The sequence below is a fragment of the Anser anser genome (assembly GCF_964211835.1).
Source record: "Anser anser genome assembly, chromosome: 4".
NCBI classification, from domain to species: domain Eukaryota; kingdom Metazoa; phylum Chordata; class Aves; order Anseriformes; family Anatidae; genus Anser; species Anser anser.
Window position 1 is genome coordinate 69,588,067 of NC_139724.1, and position 18,730 is coordinate 69,606,796.

Consider the following 18,730-nt stretch of genomic DNA (forward strand, 5'->3'; position numbering starts at 1 on the left):
AGAAGAAATTTCATCCCTAAAAGCAGGACTATAAATTAACTGTCAAATTGCAATGGTTTTTTTTTTTTTGCTGTTTCCAAGTTCAGTGGAGTTTGCTAGGTATATGATAAACGAATGCATTTCATCCCATTGTACTAGAAACTTATTATTTCTTCTTATGGAGGACCTTTCTCTACAATACATGCATCTTGGCTTTCATTTTCCACGTAACATAATCATTTGTGCTTATGCAATGTATAAATAAAATGTGAAAAGTTCATAGTCTCTAGGAGAATCGATGCACTGCATATACACTACTTCTAGCAGTTATCACAACAAATATTACATCCAGGTATCCCAGGTGTAGATATGATTATAGACCCAGAGAATCATGTCCATTGCCAAAGTACTCTTCTTACCTTATAGAAGGCCTCAACTATACCCAAAGTTTATCAAAAATGTGTTTTTAAACCCCATGTGTGTAAGCAAGTGTATATACAAGGGTGGATTGAACATGAGCATACTTAAAAAGAGGCAGACCCTGAGGGTAGAAGTAGTTTCAAATTTCTGGGTATTCAGAGAATTCATAGAAGAAGCTGATGTGGAAACACTGCAGGTGGTGTTCTGTAGATCCTCCAGTTTTCTTTCATTGGTTTTTGTCAAGTTGAACTCCTCCGCCCTCACTGTGTCCTCAGTATTCCTCTTACACAGCCTACTCGATCCTCAGAGCCTTCAATCAATCGTCTATTACATTGTCACATGAAACTAAGCCTCTGAATTACTGTTATTTGAGCTCTCCCTGACTGATCTTTTCTGTCTAGGTCTTCTAAATATTTGCTTTAATAATCCTTTACAAAGTACTTGCAACTACCTCTTCAAGGCAGATGAAACTAATAAAAGCATACAGTCAGTGATTTCTGGCTGCTGTATTAAACAGCTGGCTATGATCCCTTGAGGCCCCTCACTGCAACTCCAGTTATGTTCTCCTTATTAACATTTCACACTGTATTAGGACAAATGGATAATTCTGTGATGGATGGATGCTATGACGTATTCCTATGAGTTACAGAGTGGTTAACTGTGTAATCAGATAGTTACTGGGATGTATATTACAGTGTTCCGTGTTTTAGTCACAGTCCCCTGAGAAATGCTACAATATGGATATGCTCAAAATGCCTCATGTGGAAGAACACTTGGAATGCTGCCCTGGAATGGTTATCCAGGCAATGCAGGGATTGCCAGTGGTAATGCAGGGATTACCAGACATTGGTTCTGACCCTGGGCTGTCTGGACCCAAATCCACAATCTTGGCTTTGATAATTCACATCACAGATGGCGAATCTGGGCAGAATCAGGCCCAGGAAACCATAGCACATTTCATTTCTTAACAGTAGAAACTTCTGTGTTTTGTGAACTGAATTACTTGAAAAAAATACCTTATATTTCTGTTTTCTCTTTGGCCACACGTGACCAAGGTGTCAACCCCAATATTATCAGTCTGTGCTTTTACAGCAGCAAAATACAGCTTGAAGTTCTCAGATTTCTGTTCAGATATTACCAGTATCTTTCTCCTTAGAGAAGCCATTGGACAGTCACTTTGGTAACAGCATTGTTCTGTTTACTGGTCCTCTGTCTTTAATGTTCCAAGCCCGAGAGTTTCACTACTCACAAAGCATGATGAGCCAGATTAATTTCTCCTCTGAAAGTGGTGGAATTACAGCAGAAATTGTAACCATTTTTACTATTTTACCTTTCTCTGGCTGTGGTAAGATTGAACAAGGGTGTAAAACTTGACTGTTTTGTAATGCATTTGTACAGGTGGGCTAAATTAATGCCTTGCTTATAAGAATTTGAACATGCCCTGCTAATAGTCTCTTAATATGTTTTTATACAGTGAGATTATTTCTAAAAATGAAATGAAACAATGGGAAGTTTCTTCTTCTGGGATTATCTCTACATCCGTGAAGTCATCTTTATATTCACAACATAAGCTTTTGATTCTTGAGTTAAAGAATCAACTGCAAGAAACCGTAGATTCAGGTTCTCCATACAGATCAGCCACTACCTGAGAATGAGATAATTTTGGCTGTATGCAACCACAGATATTTGCTGTAGTAGCAAAGGCAATCAAAGAGGTTCCTGTTCACTCTTCTCTTCACCTGTTGATTCTTTCACTATTGTTCTTCACTTGAATTACCTGTAATTTAACTGCAACACGGAAATGAAAAGGAAGGCAAGAAACTCTTTAGAAGGCTTTCCTACCAAGAAATAGTAATCTGAAATTCCATTTTGAGGATCCTGATTTGAAGCTCTGGAGCAAAGTGTCCTAGTCTGGTCCCAGATACTTCTGCCACTGTTTGACCCAGCTTGGATTTATTTTGCCCTTTTATCCTCCAGGAGGCTGATCTTGTCCTACTATTCCTACCTCATCATAACAGCAATAACAATACTCGGTTCTTATATAGTAATTTCATTTGCAGATCTCAGAAATTCTTTATAAAGGACTTCACTGCTGTTGGTATAAATCAGAATGCGAAATAGAATGAAACATGTTCTTGAGTGCTAGAGGGAATATGCTACTTATTTGCATTTTTTTACAAGGCAAGTATGAAATTATAAACCCGTTTACTTCAACTTTTTATTTCAAGCATCTTTTCTCTAACATACAAACCCTTAAATTTTATCACAGAAATAAAAGAATAAAATGTATGAATAATAGAACATGAAAATAGGCTTGAGCAAGCGTGCACAGCTAAGTTCTTAGAAGAACAATCCTGCTAAGGTTACAAAATTGGGTTTTATCCAATGATTCTGTCAGTATAAAATCACAAAGAATTCTTGCATGTATTCTTAACGTTACAGAATAAGCTTATAATTTTCTGTTCAAGCAGATGAACATGTATGAATGAGGTACCATTATTATTCTGCCTTGATATTACGCCTAAATGAAAATATTTGAACATACACGAATCATAGGGAAACACTGACTTTGATTCAAATGGATTCCGTCATGCAGACCCGTAAGAAGAAGGTCTACTCACACAAGTAGATCTCATTCATAAGAACAGTGCCTTTAATTTCATGAAGACTACTAATTTGCGTAAGATTTATCTGCACAATTAAGAAAATTCCAGTCAGCCTGTAATGTGCAGAAACATTTCTCATTTAATCCAAGCAAATCTTTTCTAAGTAAATATAAGTGAATAGTTATTTTGCACCTCAACCGAACTCAGATACAAAAGTCATCAGGCAATATCTACAGGTCAGCATCCTGAAGAAGAACCCCAAATTTCTGACAACTTCAAGCTGTTGCTAAGGCTGCAAATCTGCCTTCTGCTGTTTTTGTCACTGTTGCTGGGGGACCAAATGCTGCTTCTAAATCCTCTGTTGCAGGTGCATTAATACACTCTAGCATTACTTTGCAGACAAAGGATCTCTTGTAATGCAAGAGAAGAAAACCTAGATGCTGTGGTGATGAGGATCTGGTAAGATACTGAAGTAAGCAAAATTATATCTACAGGAAAAAAAAAAGTAGCAGGTGCGGATCATCACACATGCAGCACTTCCCTATCAGAGAAAAATTATTCCAGACAAGGAGATAGAAATTGTCTGAAGTAAAACGTCAGGGTACTGACACGTAAGCCATATAAAGCTAGGTGAATAGAATCAACAAGAGATAACTGTCATGAAGTGGGAAGACTGTGTTGCTGGCTGAATGAGCTCAAGACGCATCCAATCCAGTGGCTTGTTTCTAAGATGTTTACCAAAGAAGGGGCTGGAGAGCATTTAGACAGAGAGTGATTTGTCTGTCTATCAGATTATGGTAATTCTTCTAGGCACTTCTCTGTTTTTTCTAGCAGTTAATGAAATATATACATATATTTCCTCTCAATGGAATTAATAAAAAACATTCCATGGTAAGCCCATCAAAACAAAGTGACCAGAGGGTTGAGTGTCCCTAAAAGCATTATGCAGACAACCTAACCTTCTTTCTCTCTATGCATTACAAAGCAACTGTACTTATGAAAAAGACACAGGAATCCACATGAACATTCAGTGTAATCAGCTATAAACCATAGCCTTTTGAATATTAATTACTAGAATTTGTCTATCCCTTGAATCTCACATTTATATAGAAGCCTATACACTTGCTATTCAAACATCGTGTTTGGACATGCTTTGAAACATCCAGATGATCAAAGCTTACATATGTATGTCACCAGTAATTTAATTTTTAGCCTATTTTCCCAAGAAAACAGGGCTTATGGGAAAGCACTGTCAGTCAGTTTATCCCTCTCCCTGACTTTAAAATGTAGCTTTTAAGATAATCAGCACTTTCAACCATTTTGAAAGAGAAGCAAAGTATATTTACATTTCCACAAGTTTCATGAAAATTAGCAAACAAGTAGAGGAGAGAAATCCAAACCGATGACTCCAGAGAGGAAAAGGCAGGCAGAACTTTGTTGTCATGATTTCTATTTGGCAGCAATGGAATTGCATATATGTTGTAATGAGGTAACTGGTACCTGTAACTGGTACATAGCTCCAAACCAGCAACTGTGCTTTTTTGGAAAGGAAAAAAAGCAATGGAAGGGCAAAAAGCTTGATAAGCAAAGCGGCAGTGGGTTGTTTAGGGAAAGAAAGAACACAAATTGGCAAGAACTACAAGTTTCAACCGATTCATTGTGTACAGCAAAAACTTCTACTGCCTGAAGTCAAAGAACAAAAGCAAGCAGAGCCAAGAGTGAGTACGTAAGCTAGAGGGACAACTGTAAACCACATGAACTGTAGATCCCATATTTATTCTACTTTCTCAGATGATAAAAAATACATTTTAACTTGATATTTGACTGAATATGAGATAATCACTGCATAAGTACAGAAAATCAAGATTTTTGTGATAAGAAAATAATAATTTCCCATTTTATTTCTGAATTTAAACTGAAAGTAACACTAATTTCTCAATTTAAATGATCTTAAAAGTTGAGAATTCATCTGATTAATCAAACACAATGAAGAAAACACTAACTGTTGAAAAAAAATTGTACTATCATTACCTTATGCATTTTTGCGGTGTCCAGAGATTTCACAATTCTGCTGAAGTGCTGAAGACCGAGCTCTTCCAGTTGAAAAGTTGCCAAATAGCAAATAACTATCGAAAGATAAATATATTTAAAATGCAGCAGAAAATTCTAGTAAATATATACCTTATAGTCAACATGCTCTAGGATTTAGATTGTTACTTTATTTTTAAATAGTCTTCAGTATTGCTTTTCTACCTGGGCAATATAGTGCTTGACAATGAGAAATTGTAATAGGAAGTTATAATATTAACCCTCTGTTCATTAGCATTCTGACTATGCTGCGGTTCATATAAATATGTTATGTGTTTCTTGAGTTAGATCTAAGCAAGTGAAAATCTACCATTTTATGTAGAATGCATTTAGAATTTTATGCAGAAATTGTAACAGCTGAGGATCTGTCCACTTACACAAAAAATGTAAAACAAGCGTAGTTATCCAAAGTCATGCACAGAGGTCCTCTGGATGCCTGCAAATATCTTTTTGCAAAACTGGGAGATCTACCAGAGCAGAGTTTGGAATCCTCTAAAATCCTGCCGTGATTTTGCAGTCATTTCATTCTGCCAACATCACCACTAAAACAAGCAGCTCTGTCAACCCCTGAATGCTTGTTCCCATTCCCCCTTTTACTTCCTGGTGTTTCTTCTCTTGGGCAAGTACAGTCACCCACAAAGCCAAGTTAACTCAGGCTGTGAATTTTACTGAAGCAATTTCTTGATCAGTTCACTGGATGGCTGCTGAACACTTGTTCTAACTCATGCAGGTGAGAATGAGTGGCCAGCGATGAAGACACAGGCAGCCCATTTCTTTTGGTAGTAGTACCATCTTATACACCAAGTATCTGCATGCTCCATCAGCGAAATTCAGTGTTAATCTGGCAGTAAGGCAGGAAAAACAGGAGTCAAAAGGCTCCTGACAGACACAACTGAAAAGTTTCTGAAAGAATTACGTTGTTGAAAATAGCTCTTTTTTGATGTAACGAAAATTTTCAGTGTAAGCAAACTTATTCTGACAAAATTTAATGTAAAGAGATGACTAAAAAACAGTTTTGATATTGGATTTTTTGACATATTCCGTTTTTAATATTGTTAGAGAGGATAGCTCTTATTATTCTGTTACAAAATCAGAGTTAATTATATAAAACAAAAATTTCAAACATAAAATATCATATCTCTAGTATTTCATTTACTTTTTTTTTTTTCAAGTGACCTTTTTGCAGTAAATGTTGTAATTTTTGTTTTTATTCTGAATTATTATAAAACCAGACTTTAAAACTGTGGAGTTCTCTGGGAAGTCCCAATCTGATTTTCGCATCCCCTTCTGGCATGTATACAATTTGATACGGGAAGAGTCAGTGCTTTCAGATTTTAATGGACCTGTAAAGTTCACGAGTTCCTGTATCAGCTTTTATTTGACCTTATTCACTTGGATCAATCAGACTTCACTTGCACTGCAGTACTTTAGCTGCCACCAAATAGTAATGATGAAATCAGTAATTCCTGACCAATATGCTGCAGCCAACTCAGTGTATCGTTAGACTTCAGTCGTGTGCTTTAGCATAGCAACATATTTAAGCAGTCTTAGTACAGTACACATTTATCTCCTACAAGCTTTATTAAATTCAAATCTGCTAACACATAGCAACAGCCTTTATAAGCAGCTTTGACCATTTAAGTGTCAATGCAGCTTGGTAAAGGGAATCACAAGCAGCTTAAAAAAATCTAAGCCAATGACCTTAGACTCTCAACTTGTTGATAAAGGAAAATCTTCCGGGGTCTCCCCTTTGCCCATGATTAATGGAGGCTTTTGTGTGGACCAGTCCTGACAATCCAATTACAGCAACACTCAGCTTAAAGTTGTAATATATGTGTCCCAGACACTGAAAAACATGGCTTTGCAGAAATGGAGACAATGAAGCATTATCATTTAGAATCAACTCAATATACCATTAATTTCATCTGACAGTTTAGGTTCCATTTAATTTGTTATTTGATTTAGATTTCTATGCTTTTCCTGGGACTGTGGCATTAGCAACCAGAATTACAGTTAAAATGTAATAGCTTTTAGAACACAAAATGTGGATGTATGTATATTAATTACATTTTTAGTATTTTCAACTACTTTGAATTAAACTGACTGGACTTTACAAAGTACCTACAAAACTTCAGAATATGTAAGACTCAGAGAAACAATGCCAGTGCAATTCGTGATTCCAATTTCTTTATGGACTTTATAACTCAACCTCAGTTATATTAAGTTCATAGCACAAAAAGATTTAAAGATGACTTTGTAATGTATTTCTTAATGCCTGACATCATTTCTTAATGCCTATAACATCAGTGATAGTAACTAGTCTGATTAACTAGCTCATACTATCAGATGTAGTAGTATTGTAACTGATTTTAACCAAGTCACTAACAAAAGGAAGATAATTGACTTATCTCACAGAGACAAGATAGAAATCTATTTAACGTTATTGTGATGGCCACTAACGAAGAAGTCCATGTATGGATAGAAGCAGTGTATCTCCTTCTGTGAGACATGCTGTGTTCTTCAACAAACAAAGCTTTGTTATACAGTTTCACATCTGAACGGCAGAGGTATTAGATTAGAAGGCAATAAAGGGAAAACACTGAATAATATTTTTTAAAGTGATAGTTGAGCTTTCAAGATATTTCTTGTAGTCAGTGATGTCATTTTCCACCTGCATGTTACAATTAACTTAATCTTCTGGCATATTCTGCAGAACATTCTTAGGTAAATATTCAGCTAACACCTGTGAGAATCCAGACTAAATAACAACCTCAGGATTTAGGCTTTAGATCATAAGGCCATGGGAAAAGGTCCTGTATTTCATGCTGCACTAAGCACAATGATAATAACACCTGCACTAATAACATAATATTTTTTAAAGTTTTGTGTTAAACACATTTGCTGTTTTAAAGAAAACTTACCTACATAGAGATTACGCTCAGAAATCAGACAGTATTTCCCATCCCGAACAAAAAAGGCATTCACTACTACATCCAATAAGGATTTATATTCTATGCATCCAGCTAGAGTTTCCAATACAAATTTTTCTTCAGTCACATTAAGAGTCTATAGAGATACAAATTAATAATGATTAATGCATTTTGGAAAGAAAATGTTAGTTGTGTACACAAAGAAGTACAATCATTTTGAGGCAATCAAAAACCACAAACACTACACAGCAGTGCCTTTGTAGGGCTGACATTTCTAACACTACCAAAACATGGGAAGTTGTAACAAATTAATGGTCCTTATTTAGTAAAATGTAACCTCCCCCAGTACTAAACTTTCAGCTGATCTGCGGACATGTGAATTTAGTTAAAAGGCCCTAATGTGAAAGTCAGCAGTTAATGACAACAGACAAAATGGCAGACAATAATGATTCTCTGACTTAAAGAAGTTAGCCAAGAAAAAAGCTAAGTCATCTTCTGAAAAGATAGTTCACATTCAATATATGATCTCTCCCACTGATCTGAGATGTGGGAACAACTGACCTGCAATGACCGAAGATCAGAGGTTCACCATGCCTAGTAGGCTATCGCCACTAGCATCATAATCACTTTGTCTAATGTAATACACTTCTAGTTTAAAAGTATTATTAGGGGCTGCTAGAAGAAAGTATGAGTCTTCTGATGCATGACACTATGTAGGGCTTTGAGACAGGGCAAGTACATGGCAAAACTTTAAAATTACAGTTCCAGTTTTTAAATGTAGAAAATGACATAGAAGAGTTCCAAGTGTATTTACTTAGCTTGTCTTTCAGAGAAAGTACAGTTCTTTTTTTACTAGTCCTGCTCCAAAGCCAGGTTTCATTCCTTTTTACATGCACATTATCACTAGAAACACATCACTGTTGCCTCTGTATAATTGTCTACAAATACTAATGTATATATACTCACAGGCACACGTATATGCAGGCAAAATTACACAAACACACATCCTTTGTAATTTCTTTACTGCCACTGAAATTACACTAATATATCTGACTCTCTCTAACAGAACTGTAACAGACAACATTGCTAATAGTACACATCCAGAAACAGAATCAAACTCAGTTTTTGTGGATTTTAGGTCTTTAAAGCTAGTAATAGTTAAAATGATATACAAAACTTTACTTCTATAACTGAAGTAATCAGGTATGACTTTGGATATATTCTGTGACCCGTATATGTTGGGTAAGAAGAAACAGTATAGCCAAACTATACGTTACATAGAGACACTGAAGTTTTACAAAGTCTGTTGGGCAGCTAGAGACTGAATGCAAGTAAGCAGGATATCACCTTCATTCTTCGTTAGGGCTCCAGAGAAAGAAGAACTAATAGGCTTTGGTTGAGATAGCAGAAAGATAAAGGGGAATGCAATTGGGAAAATGGTGCCAACAAGAGGGAGATGGCAAAAAGGGAGTAGAGAAAAAGGAGTGAAAAGGAAGGTAGAAGAAAATGGGAGATACAGGAGGGCTTTGATGGAGGAAGGACACAAATGGAAGAGCAAAGAGACCGAACATATCTGAAAAAAAAATAAATATATATATATATAAAATTGATGGCAAGCATGAACTCCATCTTGCTAAGCAATGAGAATTCTTGTGAAGGATACCCTCCATTCCAAATATACCTTTTCTGGATTTAAGGAAGATCTTTCATGAATGAAAGTGGACAGAGAAAATCCAGAAATCTAACCACCCACTAAATATTTAAATATATATCCCAAATTTGATATGAGGTGTCTGAGAATTCACCGCAAAAGGCAAAAGCAAACACAAACACCTGAAATGCAAAAAGAGAGAAATAGTTCAAACAAAAGTAAGACTGTGGCATTCTGAATCTAAAAAGATAGGTCCCCTTGAACAGATGATTTTGTTCACAAGCAGATCAATCTGCAAGTAACAGTAGCTCTGATGGTAAAGAGAAGTTCATGTTAAAATTGGACAAACTTGCTGGAAATATGTCCCCAAAACCTCTTACAACTATCTCCTCTAGAAGGCTAGAAAATAAATAGTTCTTAAAATATTCATTTGATCAGAATCCTTGCATTCACCTCCTGAGTATCCTATGTGTACAAAGTCCTCCAACAAACCGGTGCTTTTCAAGTGTACTTTTGAGAGAGGAACAGAAGTAGCCAACCAGATGGCAATGGGAAGACACCAGTACCCAAGGCATACCTCCCGCACAGTTCAGACTACACAGAAAAGAGCAATTGCTTATTTACATTTACTCTACTTTTGCTGTTCTGATTTAACAAGTCGGTCAGAAGCTAGCTGGTAGGACAAACACAGAAATATGTGCTTACCCTTGTCACAGCCAGGGGCAAGAAAGTACATAACCACTGCATGGCCTTGAAGTAAGCAGGAGGTGCAGCCTGGGGACAGCTGCGCCCCAGAACATTAATACTGACTGGTTATTCTGCCGACCACATGCCCAAAAGAGTCCTTTCCTCTTATCACACAATATCATAAACTGAATCTTTTTTTAACTACAGAAGGTACTAAGTGTTCTGTTTCTGTGTCATCTGAGGAAGTGATCTCATCCACATTCATAATAAACTAAACAAGACTGGGCAGGATCAAGACTTGGATACGAAATCTCAAAGGTAAGCCAGTTTCTGGTTAAGCAGGCCTGATAATCTATTAAATCAAAAACTGACCTAATGCTTTAAAAAGTTCATAGTCTCTGCTATGGAAAGTGCTATGTCCAAGACGAGAGAAATAATTATCCAATATTTGTGGTCATTTATTCTGGTAGTATTCTTAGGCTGTCCACTGAGCCCACTAATTCATAAGTGCATTCTTTCTCTGTGCCTTCTTATGTTGCATTTTATGTCAGTGGGATGGATTTCAGAAGTGGGTCAAATGACCCAGAAACAGTTACTACAATATGATGACAGATCGTAAAATTACAGCAGCTTTTGGATGAGATTCTCAAAACATGTCACAAATATTAATTGTGCTTAAAGAAATTCCTTTCGGGTAATACTATTTTGTAAAAGTGGGAACTACAGGACAGAGCTGGGAAGAATTTTTCCCCAGATAACACCCTAAGTCATTGGTGGCAATGAGAAAAGAATTTATAAATGCTAATTTGTGCGTCTTTGTGCTGTCCATCAGGCCATATCCCTACCTTCTGAATTTCACTTCACCTCATTTCTCTGAAACAACTAACAGGTGGTTATGTTTGCAAGCACCTTGCATGAGTCTTTCAGCATGAGAAGAGCCAAATAATTTACAGGTGAAAGTTACATGCAGCTACCAGCTTTTGTTGCACCATCTATTGAAATTTATCAAGGACAATAAATCTTGAAAAATACGCCTCCAGAAACAACCTCTCTACCTCTAACGTTACAGCTTTTTATTTTTTGTTTTGTTGTTTAAAGCATAGTAAGTTCATAGTAGATGAATACTGGATGGTTCTGTATTTTTAATGTTCGGAAGCCTATATATTAGTGTTGAGCAACGGCTGCACTGTATGTAAGCAAAATATTGTTATAGGTGTTTGTGATGTCACACCATAAAAATATCTGACCATATTCTCTTTATGACATTGAATTTCAGCTTTTCCTGATTCCCAAGTGATTAAATTGTAAAAGAAGGATCCTGTCTGCAAAAAAGATGCATGAGATTGACCTACCCTAGTCTGAATATGTGCTGATTAGCATTATCTCTGCTTTCTGAGAGATCCCTGGTGCCCTCACTCTGTTTCTCTGGGCGTATTTTCCCTGCTTCCTGCTCCCTCACTGTGGCTGGAAACCAGTCAAGTTCCTTCAAGAACACAGGAGACTGTGTAAGAAAACTTAAGCACAGGATTTGTAAACACACAACTTTCAACATGTGTGAGTACAAGCAATAGCATGAATTAAATGGAAAAGCATCTGGAAAAAGCAAGCCTTGCCACCGGGGGTGCATGATAAGCATGGTGACAATGGGACCTGTTTAAGGGAGGTCAGAGAAGGATGGGCAAGGAGAGACAGAAAAGTTCTTGTTTCTAGAGGGAAGGAAGGAAATGAACATCAGCCATGCCCTGCTTGAGACTCCTCAGGATAAGGATTTAGTTTAAGGTGAACAAACAAACATTTAAGGTAAGAAGCTAATATTTGATGAAAAGATAAATACCTTTCACCCCCCAAGAGAACTGTGAGTAATAGCGTGTACTGAACTTGTCGACTTCTATGCAGATTTTGCAGATGCATCTGATTAATTCACAGCACTTCAGCTATCAGTGCTAGTCCTCTCCAGGGGTCTAATCAAAATGCCATGGAAATGAAAGAGAGTATCCCTACTGACTTCACTGGGTTTTGGATCAGTCACCAGAACTCAGTCCTCTTTGCTTCCAGTAATTTCAACAGGGAAAAAAGCCCTGGGATCTTAGGATATAAACACAAGAATGCACTGCTTCTACTATTTACAGTCTATGTTGCATTCACCGGCTCGTATTTTCATCTTCATGTGATAATGCTGACCATCTTGAAGAGGTACAGTTAAGGTTATTTTCCTTTGTACTTATTATTAAATCATATGAGCAGGATGTTGTGGAAAAATCAGATTCCATCCTTTTCTTAGAAAGATGATAATTTACATTTATATCAGTAACCAATAGTACAAATTAGACTCGTATAATTTAGTAGGATTTTTTTTAACCACATACATCAAAATAATCTTGCATTAAATGATTTTCATATTTAAAACTAAATCTATGACATTTGATATTTGGGGATTTTACTCACAATCGAGTGGGCATGTGTGAGACATACAGCTGAACCAACACAAATGAGAACTATGAAGAGTTATGCCAAATTACACCATGTTCTTGCAAAACAGAAAGCTCAAAAGCAGGTTCCTCTTGCTATCAATGAGAGAGAAAAATGAATAAAACAGTGAATTTGGGGTGGCAATTCTGATTTTACAGAATTAAGCTTTTCAGTAGATGGAGTTTATAAAGCTCAACGTGATTGGTCTGACCCTGAAACTCTAACTGAAGCAAATAATTCCACTGAAAATAAAGTGAGTTACTTACATAAAGACACAAACATTGCATGATAACTTCTGTATTAAAATCTATCTATTGTTATCAGCAAAAGCTTGATTCTAATAGTCACTCCAAAGAAAAACTGTCTGGGATGCTTCAGTTTTGTATAAAATGTATTGTTTTTCTTCAACATGAAGAGATGCAGTCCATTTTTATAAATGGTCTGATGAAATGATGTACGTTATTACTTACGTACAATACACCAGATGAAGAATCACTATGATGTCAATCATTTTAATAGATTTAATTGAAGACACTAAAAAAAAGGGGCTTTAGTAAACAAGAACAAAGACATTATCTGGAGGACATCAATCTGATGAGAAAAATATTAAAAAGCATTTAGGAAGATAAACAAGGAGAAGTAGTGTTGGCATTCAAATGAAGAACAATAGAAATAGAGATGTTTGATGTTTTCAATATGAATACCCATAATTTAAAGAACTAAGATTTAAAGAATTATTTTAAGTTACTGTGCTATTTGGGATAATTCATACTGAACTCCGTTAAATACCAACAAGGTCTCAACATTGAAACAAGAGCATTTATTTGCATTTACTATTTGTTTTTATGAGCTTTGAAGGGCATAACATGACTCTTCAAGATTGAAGGTGACGGCTTGCTTGTTGCAACTAGGAATCACACAGCATATTACTAATGAACCCATGTTCCTATTGAAAATATTCCCAGTGAAAACAAGTTCAATATTATGTTGTAAATGTTATAACGTACAACACAATAAGCATGAGGACTGTAAATAGCCAAATTACAAGTCAAAGCGTAGTTTCTTTCCTGGAAGAAAATCAAGTCTGATCATTCATTGGGAACAATGAACAGAAATTCTTTTCATGATGTAAAATTAACATGTTGCAGAAATAAAATATATGGAGATTAACACAGAATTGCTTCTAGACTAATTTTGATCATAACATTCTAATTAGAGGAAACCGTGTTGATTTATCTCCCACTATTCAAGAAATAAAAACGCTTACCATATTTCATTTGTATTTCTCTAACAACAGAAGGCTAATAATCAGTGAGATTCACCAGTGCCATTTGTATACAGAAGCATGAGCTAGGAGTTGGAAAATAGGAAATGACACTGGAATGTGGTTTTCTCTCTTGCTTCCTGAGTAGCCATGAAGAGATTATCTTCTCTCTTGACAATTTGCTTTTCTGATCTATAAAATGAGGATTATCTCAAACATGTTCAGATATGAATTAAAAGCACCATAAATTGCAATAATAAATAAAAAAAGTACTTAAGTGTGTGTTTGAGTGTTTTGCTGAGTCGTGACCGAAATGCCTAAACAATGAATGAAGAAAGAATGGAGGGCCTCAATGTGCTGAATCTAGCTTTCTGTTGGAGCTGAAACCAAATATTCAGCTGAGCAGTAGATATTGTAAAAGACCTTCATCTGTCTTCTGAAACGAGAGGTTCCCTTCCAGGTAGCTGTAGAGAGCAATGAGGTGTCCCCTCAGACTCTTCTTCTCCAGACCAAACAACCCCAATTTCCTCACTTTTCAGAAGTCTTGTTTTCTAGACCCTTCACCAGCTTCGTTGCTCTTCTCTGCACGTGCTTGAGCAACTCAATATCCTTCTTGTAGTGAGGGGTCCCAAACTGAAAACAATATTTTTGTAAAGCCCTTCATTTTAACATTTAACAATATTTGAGATGCAGTCTCACCGGTGCTGCATACAAGGGGAAAATCCCTTCCCTAGTCCTGCTGGCCATGCTGTTTCTGATGCAGGCCACGATGCCATTAACATGGTAATTCTGAGTGTGTGTCACTTGAAAGACCCAGCCTTGAGCTAGTTATAGCTACACTAAACATTACTAACTACTTGACACTTGGGCAGTCTATCTATACATTTCCATCACACCACAAGAAGATTCTATCTTTATATATACAGTGGCTCGGACAGATCTGAACTACTGTCAAAGTAATGCTCACCTCTGTTCTTTAAAATTCAATTTCTATTCCTTTGGTACTAATTTTCTGATTCCCTATTTGTATCTTGAAATAGCAAGTGGTTGCAAAGTGCAATAAGAGAAAAAGAAAAATGCATCCCAACAGTTATTGGATATGCTATCTGCTTCATCTGTTTCAATCACAAAAATATAGGGAAAGATGGGTGCTTTTTCAAAGCAGTACACTGGGATTCGATGTGTGGCCACCATGATGGTAAATGGATGATATAAAGGCAAAAAACTTAAAACTTAACTCTAGATAGCTTTATCTAATTCCTCTGCAAATAAAAATGGTCATCTACTTATCTCATTTACACCAACATACGTACAGACTAACACAGACTTTGGGCAGTCACTCTGGAATATACCTGGAAGCAGATAGTACACCCAAATGTTTTTCAAATAGCTTTCTCTCTCAAAGCTTGAGACAAGATTTCCTACAACGAGTGAATGTATTCAGATGGGAATAATGTAATGATACTTAAAAAAGTTATAAAGATGAATTAAGAAACAATAATATTCAAGAGGTTGCTTCTGTTCCTGTTGACGTCACTCAATGCCCTCCTGTGGCATTCAAGAGGAACAAGACAAGAGCTCGCCTGGTCTGATGCAAGGAACTGATAATTCATGGAAAGCTGTCTACACCATTTTAATGGAAGAGCATAATATACTATATTATTTAACACAATCGTGCTTTTTGGGTTTTTATTTTATTACTTATCTAACCTTACGTGAAAGTAAAATTAGAGCAACTAAAGATTACAAAGAAAATCTTGCTGAGAAGTTATTATGCAAACCTCTGGGTTGTGTCACTTTTGCAGCAGCACAGTGAAACCAACAGATACGTTGTGCTGGATTTTGAGCAGAATGTTCAGCATGGACCTATTCCTTCCTTACTAATAAAATAAAAGGTCTAATATGGAATTCTGCCAGTTAATTTTCACTTAAAGCAAGTTATTCTCAGTGGTTGGTACATTTTTAACCTACAGTTTTGACCCTTTGGATTTTATGCCTCTTCCTTTTTTTCATGTCCTTTTCAAATCCTTCATTTTAACATATATTTGCTTGCCCACTTTGCCACTTTCATTTATTTTCCTGTACCTCAGTTTGCCACACATTTTTAATGCTTTAATTTCTAAGGATTCCCACAAGAATAGTTTTATACTCCTGGTGGATTGTTGACAGGGATATTTTAGTCAAGACAGATTATGCCTTCAGGACTTACTCCCTTAGGATTAAATCCAATTTCCTTTTATAACATATCCACATTCACTGTGTACGTAAATAAGAATTCTAAATTAAGTCTAAAATCCAGCCTCTTTCTGTATCATTTCCTCATTGTTGTTGTCAGTTTAATTTCAAAGATGTTAAAACAAAACTTCAGCACTCTCTTGCAACTTCTTTCCACAACTTCTTTTCCGTAACTTCAGAAGTACTTCTTACCAAGTAGAAAAGTCTAACAAAATAGAAGATAGTAAGTTGTAGAAAAGTCAAGTCTGATTTACTGCATATCTAACTAACTAAATATAAAGAGAGCTGTGTCTTGCAATCATATGGATTTGTGCTCTTGGAATCTGATTCTCCTCATTTTTGTCTAGTCAGCAGTCCACAATATTAGGTTTGCTATTTGTCATGCTGCTAGCACAAGAGATACAAGCTTGGACTGAGTGGGGTTTAAAGTGATGGCCTTAATCAGGATTCTAACTGGAGAAAGTTTCTGCAGGAATCAGTTAATACCGAGTCGGTTAATACTGGCTAATTGGTAAGTGGCCAAGCCAGGAGATCATGTGTACAAAAATGCTGCAGTATTTCTGGGACCACAGGTCTATTCTGAAATTGAAAAGAAATAAGTGAAATGAATTTTCCATGAGGAATTATAATCACCCGTTTGGTACTAAAACATTGCATGAAAGCTTAATTTTGTATAAAAATAGATCTCACTTTTAATTTTCTCAGATAAATATGCAGCAAAATTATTATGGAGTAAGTGAACTGAAACAGAATGATTTAAAATGTCCCAGAGAAAGATTTTTGCCTTATCTTTGGCATCAGCAAAAGCATCTTGGTGTTCTTTCCCCTTTGAAAGAGTTTGTTAAGAATCTTAAGATCCATGTTTCTCTAATGGAGCTACTATTTCTTTTGTCTTTGTATCACCTTTCCTGGGCTGAGAAGAGCAGTGATCTGAATATTAATAGGAATTTATTTTGGCAGCAGTGGTAGCTGAATGCACCCAGTCTTTGCCCAGTCAAAAATGATTATTTTGAAACTGGATCAGTTCCCTGATGTAATTCAGCATATGAATGCATAAAGAGTTATGCCAGCACTACAAAGCAGGAAGGCAGTGGCAGAAACTAGAGGCCTGAGTAGAAATTGTTTAAGAAAGTAAATACCCAAGGAATGTGCATCACTGCCTCAGCCTGTGATGTCCATATCAGACCTCTGAAGTTTTATATTCTTGTGAGCAGTTATGTTTATGCAAAATAAACATAAAAGACTAACTAATCGGAGTAGCAGTATTTTAGACCTTATTGTCAGAAGTGGCAATGAGTACTTGAGCTACAACGTGGCAATGTGGAATTAGGGCTCTGACAATGTAGTTTGATAATACACAGCATGCACAAACAACAGCAGCCTAAACAATATCACTGTCTTTTCTTAGTGATTTCCTACAGCTGAGCCAATCCACCAGCTGCATCAGCAGAAGTCAGGGGTGCACTAAGGACAAAGAGATGGGAGAAGATGAATGAACATGGTGAGGAAAGGATGGGAACTGCTTCAGCTGGTATAGTTACACACCGTTGAATCTTGTTCTGGTTACCTGCAGTATTAGATTAAAAGCAGGTGGTTAATTTACTGCCACTTGCCTTCCATCCCACTGTTCTGGCAGTCATGTGCTCAAAGCAGGAATACCTGATCCTGTGAGTCAGCTTCTGAACTGCATTTGTGTATACAAACGGGTGGTGCTGGCAAGAACTTTCATTTAGAAGGAGAAAAGATGAAAGAAAGAAAACTACAAAACAGCTTAGAAGGGGGGGAGAAACTTTCCCTGTCACCGTCAGATCCATTTTAGTAGGTTGCTGCTTCCCCCATCTTTTGTTGCTACTCAAGCAGTTACGCAGCCCCTCTGATCTTTGCTTCCTTGTTTTCTGGTGATAACCAAAAGAAACTTGGACTTACTCCTGAATCAAAAATGTTGGCACTGTAAGATAAATCTATGAAAGTTACAACAGCATGTTAGAAAATAGATATCCTCATATTTAAAATCATCTACTAAAACATTGTAAGCAACGTAAGATGAACTGAAACTGAATATACCTGCAACGTCTTAGCTGATTCATTCAAGAAATCCTCCACGCTCTGATTTTCTGGGTTAAATTTGTTAAGCTGTTGGACTATTATTGCAATATGTTTTCCATGGCTGACCATCTTCACCATGGAGAATCCTATAAATATAGTAAATCATTAATTTTTCATGCCTGCTTCAGTTGTAGCGTAATGTATGTTGATAGGCTCATAGAGAAGCTACACTGCAGTAATGTACAAGAGAACATTTAGGTCAAGCTTTCAAAACCATGGTTATTCAGAGCAGCAGAAATGAGAACACTAGAAACAAAAGAAACATCAGTAAAATACAAGACATAATTACATACTT

The 18,730-nt window shown here is 36.4% G+C and overlaps 1 protein-coding gene across 4 annotated transcripts in view; it reads right to left on the reverse strand.

Moving 5' to 3' along the window:
- CFAP99 (cilia and flagella associated protein 99) overlaps window positions 1–18,730 on the reverse strand; it is a 56,792-nt gene that overhangs the window by 35,309 nt on the left and 2,753 nt on the right. For 2 of the 4 annotated variants that reach the window (XM_083835217.1, XM_083835218.1), the window contains exons 2-4: window positions 18,394–18,521; window positions 8,015–8,159; window positions 5,037–5,131 (exon numbers count right to left, since the gene is read on the reverse strand). In XM_083835217.1, coding sequence (XP_083691343.1) covers window positions 5,037–5,131; window positions 8,015–8,159; window positions 18,394–18,513 — 360 coding nt within the window. In that variant the 5' untranslated portion in view covers window positions 18,514–18,521. Of the gene's footprint in view, window positions 1–5,036; window positions 5,132–5,470; window positions 5,978–6,794; window positions 6,815–8,014; window positions 8,160–18,393; window positions 18,522–18,730 lie in introns of those variants that run through there. The other 2 variants (XM_083835220.1, XM_083835219.1) reach the window with 2 other exon arrangements.